At 41.7% G+C, this 6727-nt stretch overlaps 1 protein-coding gene across 1 annotated transcript; it reads left to right on the forward strand.

The window, feature by feature from the left end:
• Window positions 1-2508: 2508 nt before the first annotated feature.
• LOC109188565 lies at window positions 2509-5011 on the forward strand. Its single transcript, XM_019339209.1, has 2 exons — window positions 2509-2661; window positions 2792-5011. The coding sequence occupies exons 1-2, from the start codon at window positions 2509-2511 to the stop codon at window positions 5009-5011; spliced, it is 2373 nt and encodes a 790-aa protein (XP_019194754.1).
• Window positions 5012-6727: the final 1716 nt, after the last annotated feature.

The raw sequence follows: 6727 nt of genomic DNA on the forward strand, positions 1-6727 counted from the left end.
ATTTTCAGAAATTTAAGGAATTAAATTACCAATTGAATTAGGATTAATTACTTAATTAATCCCTTAATCGAATTTGGATTACGGGGTGTCACAGTTGGCCTGTCGTTGACTGCCCAAAAGTCATAAAACCAACAGTACTGAACCGCTTATTTTGTACAATTTTATGAATTTTTGTTCATTACCAAGTACATGTATTTTGAATAGAGATAAAGTTACATATACATAATTGAGAAAATGACAATTTTTGTCTCTCAATTATGCTATATAATGGTAAACTTAACCCCTAATTATACATATGTCCTCAATTAGTTTCTGAATTGTTTATTTAGTGTTCATTTTAGTTTCTCACCTCAAGTTTTAGTCCTAGTATTATTGTGACATTTTAATAAAAAAAAAATGACTAAAAGTAGACTGTCACCTATAAATCTAAAATAAAAAATGAAATTAACTCTACTTTTAAGTCAAAATCATAATTTGATTCCCTTCAACTAAATTGTAATTGATCGAGAGACAAAAATAGTCGTTCTCCTTAAATAATTTTATTAACAGTTTATACATTAATTCATTAAAATATTATATTATATTCTATATTTCTTTATATACTTTTGTTGATTTTTGTTCAATACTAAGTACAAATTTTTAGGGGATTGATGGTTTCAAAAGGGGCAGGAGCGTCGGCGGGAGATAGGTTATGGTGGGGTTTCGGGTGGAGGGGTACGGCCAGTTGGGGCTGCCGAGGTGGTTGGGGGTGATATGGTGCGTCCGGGAGCCGGTGGTAGTTTGGGTGGGGATAGCCGGCCAGTGGGGGCTTCGGGTGATAGGGTTGGGGCGGAGGAGGGGATTAGAGTGGATCCAAAACGTCGTAGGGGTGATGACGGGGGTGTGGTGGTGGTGGACGGGGGTATGCAGGTAGAGATATCGTCTTCTTTTTTGGTGGGACCTGGGGACCAGGCCCGCCGTCCCCAATGAGTACCTTGTTTTGGAACTGCCGTGGCTTGGGCAATCCACGGACGGTTCGTGAAGTAGTGGACCTTGTGTCCAAAAGGAAGACGGAGTTTGTTTTTTTGATGGAGACGATGGTGGATGGTAGTCATGCTGAGAGGTTGCGAGTTAAACTGGGTTTTGAGGGGTGTTTTAAGGTTGACAGTCATGGGCCTAGGGGGGCTTGTGTTTTCTATGGGCAAAGAATAATTATGCTAGCTTGGGTCAGTTATACAGATAATCATATTGATTTGGTGGTGTCGTTGCCTGGAAAGCCGCAGTGGCGGCTAACGTGTTATTATGGCTATGCTCAGAGGAATAGGAGAAGGGCGTCTTGGGATTATTTGAGATCGTTAAAAGGAGTATCTGTGATGCCGTGGGTGGTCCTAGGGGATTTCAATGATATATTGGCTCAGTCAGAGAAGAGGGGTAGATTGCCGCACCCGAGTGGTTTGATTGACGGGTTCAGTGAGGCCTTGGAGGATTGTGGTTTGGTGTCTCTTCCCATGATTGGCTACCCATTTACTTGGGAAAGGGGCAAGGGTACAGTGGAATGGGTGGAGGAGCGCCTGGATAGGGTGGTGGCTTGCATGGATTGGTTGGGTCTGTATGATAGGGCAAGGGTGTACAATATTTGTACGGACTCGTCGGATCATTCGGCTCTCTTTATGGATATCTATGGTGTAGTGCATGCTGCTAGGCCGCGTTGTTTTCGCTTTGAGAATGCGTGGCTGTTGGATGAGGGCTGCAGGGGGGTGGTGGAGCATGAATGGGCCAGTTCACAGGGTTTGAGTATGCAGGCACGGCTTGTTCAGTGTGGGAAGGGTCTGAAAGCATGGGGGGTGACCGGCATCACAAGTTTGGGAAGCGGATAGATGTGCTACGGAAGGAGTTGGATTTATTGCGAGGTAGTCGTGATCCTGCCTCTTTGGCCCGGTTTGCTCGGCTAGATTGCAGTCTAAATATAGCCTTATCACAGGAGGAGGCGTTTTGGAGGCAGCGTGCTAAGCAGCACTGGCTGCGTGGAGCAGATCGAAACACAAAATACTTTCACAAGTATGCGTCACACCGGAGAAAGAAGAACTTTGTCGAAAAATTAAAGAATGATAACGGGGTGTGGCAGGAGGGCCAGGCTTTGGATTCACTGGTTACTTCTTATTATAAGCACATCTTTGCTTCTGGGGGATCTCCGGGGGTTTTCAGTGTGGATTCTATGCAAGCTCGAGTGACTGACGCGCAGAATGCACAATTGCTGCGCCCTTTTGAGCCGGAAGAGGTGCGGGCTGCGTTGTTCTCAATGGGCAAAGATAAATCTCCGGGTCCGGATGGCATGAATCCGGGGTTCTACCAAGCTTTCTGGGATGTTATTGGTAAGGATATCACTTCTTTTGTTCTTAATTGTCTATCCAGTCATCTTTTCCTGATTGCTTGAATGATGCAAACATTGTTTTGATCCCCAAAAAGTGTGTCCCTGAGCATGTTTCTGATTTACGCCCGATCGCCTTATGCAATGTTATTTATAAGATCATGGCTAAGATGTTGGCAAATCGTATGAAACCCCTGTTAGAAAATATTATTTCAGACTCACAGAGTGCGTTCCTTCCGGGTAGGTTGATCTCGGACAATATTCTGATTGCTTCCGAGGTTGGTCATTACTTGAGGAGGAAGCAACTAGGCCAGGTGGGGTGGGCTGCACTAAACTTGATATGGCAAAGGCATACGATAGGATGGAATGGTCCTTTGTGAGTGATATGCTGGTGGGTCTGGGCTTTGATGCTAATGGATACAGTTGATTATGTTGTGTATCCAGACGGTACGTTACAGGGTAGTGGTTAATGGTAGACCTACGGAGGAGATCGTGCCTACTAGGGGGTTACGGCAAGGGGATCCCTTGTCGCCTTATCTCTTCATAATCTGTGCGGAGGGGCTATCTTTGCTTTTGCAGGACTCACATTCAAAAGGGCTTATTCATGGTTGTAGAGTGGCCCGGGGGGCACCACCGATCTCGCACTTGTTTTTTGCTGACGATAGCTTGCTTTTCTTTAAAGCTAACCTGCAGGAAGCTATGGAAGTAAAAAGATGCCTGGGGGTTTATGAGTCCTACTCTGGCCAAGCGGTGAATTTTCACAAATCCAACATTTCGTTCAGCCGAAATACACACACTGAGATGCGGGATCTTGTGTCAGGGGTTTTGACTGTTTCTCAGGCGGAGGATTTTGGGAAGTACCTGGGATTGCCTTCTGTTGTTGGCAGGAATAGGAGGGCGGTTTTTGCTTACATTGAGCAACAGTTGAAACAGAGATTCAGCTCTTGGAATAAGAGGTTGCTGACTAAGGCGGGTAAGGAGGTTCTTTTGAAAAGTGTGGCACAGGCCATGCCAACTTATACTATGAGTATTTATCTGCTGCCGATTACTTTATGTGCTTCTTTGGAGAGGTTAATGAACAGGTATTGGTGGGGGAATGTGGGCAACGCTGGTAATATCCATTGGTTGGCCTGGGATAGGATGTGCAGTCCAAAGAAGTTTGGTGGTATGGGGTTTAAACGATTGCATGAATTTAATCTTGCCCTGTTAGCTAAACAGGGTTGGCGGCTTCTTACTAATCCCACATCTTTAATGGCACGTGTGTTTAAGGCTAGGTACTTCCCAACTTCATCCTTTTATGAGGCTGTTATCGGGGGTAACCCAAGTTACGTCTGGAGAAGTATTATGGCTGGCCAAGATTTGTTAAAATCTGGTTGCAGGCGCAGAATTGGAGATGGCACGGCTACAAGGGTTTGGACTGTTCAATGGCTTCCGGATCGACACAATCCATATGTTGAGTCTGATCAAGCTATGGACGGTCACTCAATGCTAGTTTCAGAGTTGATTGATGCCCATACGGGGACCTGGAATCTGGATCTTTTGCAACAAAATTTTAATGCCCGGGATACACAATTAATTTTGAGAGTGCCTGTGAGTACAGATTTCGAAGATATCTGGTATTGGGAAGGAGATATAAGGGGATGCTATTCGGTTAAAGATGGATATAGGAGGTTGGGGTTTTTGAATACGGACCCATCGCCAGTATGGAATAATATTTGGAAGCTGCAGGTTCCTCCCAAATGGAAAGTATTCCTATGGAGAGCTCTTTTGAATATATTGCCCACACTTGATAACTTGATTGTTAGGAGAGTTGAGGTTAATAATATATGTCCATGTTGTGGTTTGTTTGAGGAATGTGTCACGCATATTTTTTGCAGGTGTCCATTTGCAATTAATGTTTGGCAACTATCTCAGTTACAAATTCCCCCGTGTGCCAACAGGAATTTTTATCAATGGACGGAGGAGTGGCTTGGCAGTGCGCCCGGATATACTAAGGAGGTACAAGGCAGAATGTGTGGTGTACTTCATGCCATATGGACTGCTAGGAACACGGCAGTCTGGGACTCGGTGGTGCCACGCCCGGCTTCGCTCCTGATGCGCCTTGCGGTACAGTGGACGGCGTGGATGAGTAGTCAGCAGCCCCATGTGATTAATAACAGCAGCAGCAACGTAGCTTTGCATGCGCAACATAGCAATACACCGACCTCTTTTAAGTGTTATGTTGATGCGGGCTTTCATGGTCCCCTTCACGCAGCGGCATATGGTTTTGTGGTTTTTGATAGTGATTCGTCGTTTGTGGCAGCAGGTAATGGCCCCTTGCCATGTCCGTATGATCCCCTCTTGGCGGAAGCGATGGCAATGTGCGAAGCCCTTTCTTGGTTGAAGAATAATGGGTACTCAAGCGGCTACATCTATTCTGACTCAGCAGTTTTAGTTACGAGTCTTTCATTTGCTAGTTCGTTTCGTAATTATTTTCGTTTCATTCTGTTATCTTGTACTCGGCTACTTAGTGATTTACCAGGTTCCCAGGTTAAATTTGTTAAAAGGGATGCCAATCATGTGGCACACTCCTTATCTAAGCATGTATCTGCTATAGCAGGCAGAACTCTATGGAGGGATATTCCACCTCCTTTTATTGAGCCCTTGGTGGCTAATGCAATCTGATTCATTTGGTTTTCAAAAAAAAGTACAAAATTTTAAATAGAGATAAAGTCACATACAAACAAACATCTTTATCACAATTTTATACATTAGTGCATTAAAATCTTATAGTTCAATACCAAGTACAATTATTTTCTTTAAAAAAAAGTACAATTATTTGAACTAATGACAAGAGTTAATGATCTAGCCCATGCAAAATGAGTAGATTAACTTTAATTACGAGATTTGTAATTTTATTTATTTATTTGCATACAACATCTAGTATTTCCATGCACCAACATAACGTAACCACTACGAAACCAATTTAAACTCAGCCTAGTTTGCATCTAAAGTGCAAATTATATAATGGACCAAAGTCCACCTTGCATTATGTATATTGGATCAAAACAATATTCAAATTATGCATCTGCAGTTAGTCTATTATGTACTTTCGATTGACTGATTATGTATGTGTAAATTGTAACACCACGTGTTACGATCTTCAAGCCCTTATTAATTATGTAATTAATCCCGCTAAGAATAATTAAAAAGGATTTAATTTAGTTAGAATCCCCTTAATTAATTAATGTGGTCCACAATGGACCGTGGACCCTTGTCTATATTAAAAGACCTTAAACCTGTTAGGAATAAAGAAAGTAGACCTTTTACTATTCAGATTCTAATTAGGATCCTTAACTCTATAAATAGGGGATTAGAAAGGAATTAGAACTCTTCCCACCCATAACTATATGACACGAGAATCCTCCCTAGAAACCTAGCCAGGGAATTCCCCACCACCAAGCCTAGGGAGATCAATCGGAGGAAAATCTTGGAAAAGAACCTTAATAGCCAATGGAGGATTAATTAAGGCTAAGAGGTAACACATGTCTTACAAAACCTATTTTCCTTGTTATATCTTGATTATTGGTTTCTTTGGTAATGATATGTGTGATTATGTGATTGAGTCTTGATAGAGCTTTGCCTAGGGTTTATGTTGTGCTTACCAAGTAAGCACAACATATATATATATATATATATATATATATATATATATATATATATATATATATATATATATATATATATATATATATATTTGGTTGCACTCAGATGTGGCGACCCCTTCCCGTATGGTCATGTGGCGATTTTCAGAATTCACCAATAGTTAAATAAGATATACACCATCAACGTCAGGAAATGCACCACAAAAAACGCACACAAATTAGGTACGCGCCACCAACAACACACCATTAGGTGTGAGTAAAAACACCATACAGTGTTCGGAAATACACCATTGGGGTTGGTTAGTTATATGGTGTATTTTTTTGGGTATGTTGTGTATTTTTTTGTGTTTTTTTTTTTTTTTTTGCATTTCATTGTGGTGTGTTTCCCTTACACGGTTGGTGCATGTTGTTAACATTGTTGGCGTATTCTGAAATTCCGTCACACGACCACACCTAACAACATGACCACATATGAGCATTATTCTCTCTCTCTCTCTCTCTTTATATATATATATATATATATATATATATATATATATATATATATATATATATATATATATACTCCCTAAGATAACCCTAATTTTACTTATTTTCTTCCTCTCATAATCTGTGTAGCCATCCCCTCTAGCACTCTCCCAACCTCAATTTGTTTTCACCCCACAAGAAACAGAACCCCCTCTCAAGGCGCCTATGTGAAAATCCTTTTCCTAAAAAAAAAAAAAAAATCTATTCT

This window comes from Ipomoea nil, unplaced genomic scaffold (genome assembly GCF_001879475.1).
Source record: "Ipomoea nil cultivar Tokyo-kokei standard unplaced genomic scaffold, Asagao_1.1 scaffold1436, whole genome shotgun sequence".
Lineage (NCBI taxonomy): Eukaryota > Viridiplantae > Streptophyta > Magnoliopsida > Solanales > Convolvulaceae > Ipomoea > Ipomoea nil.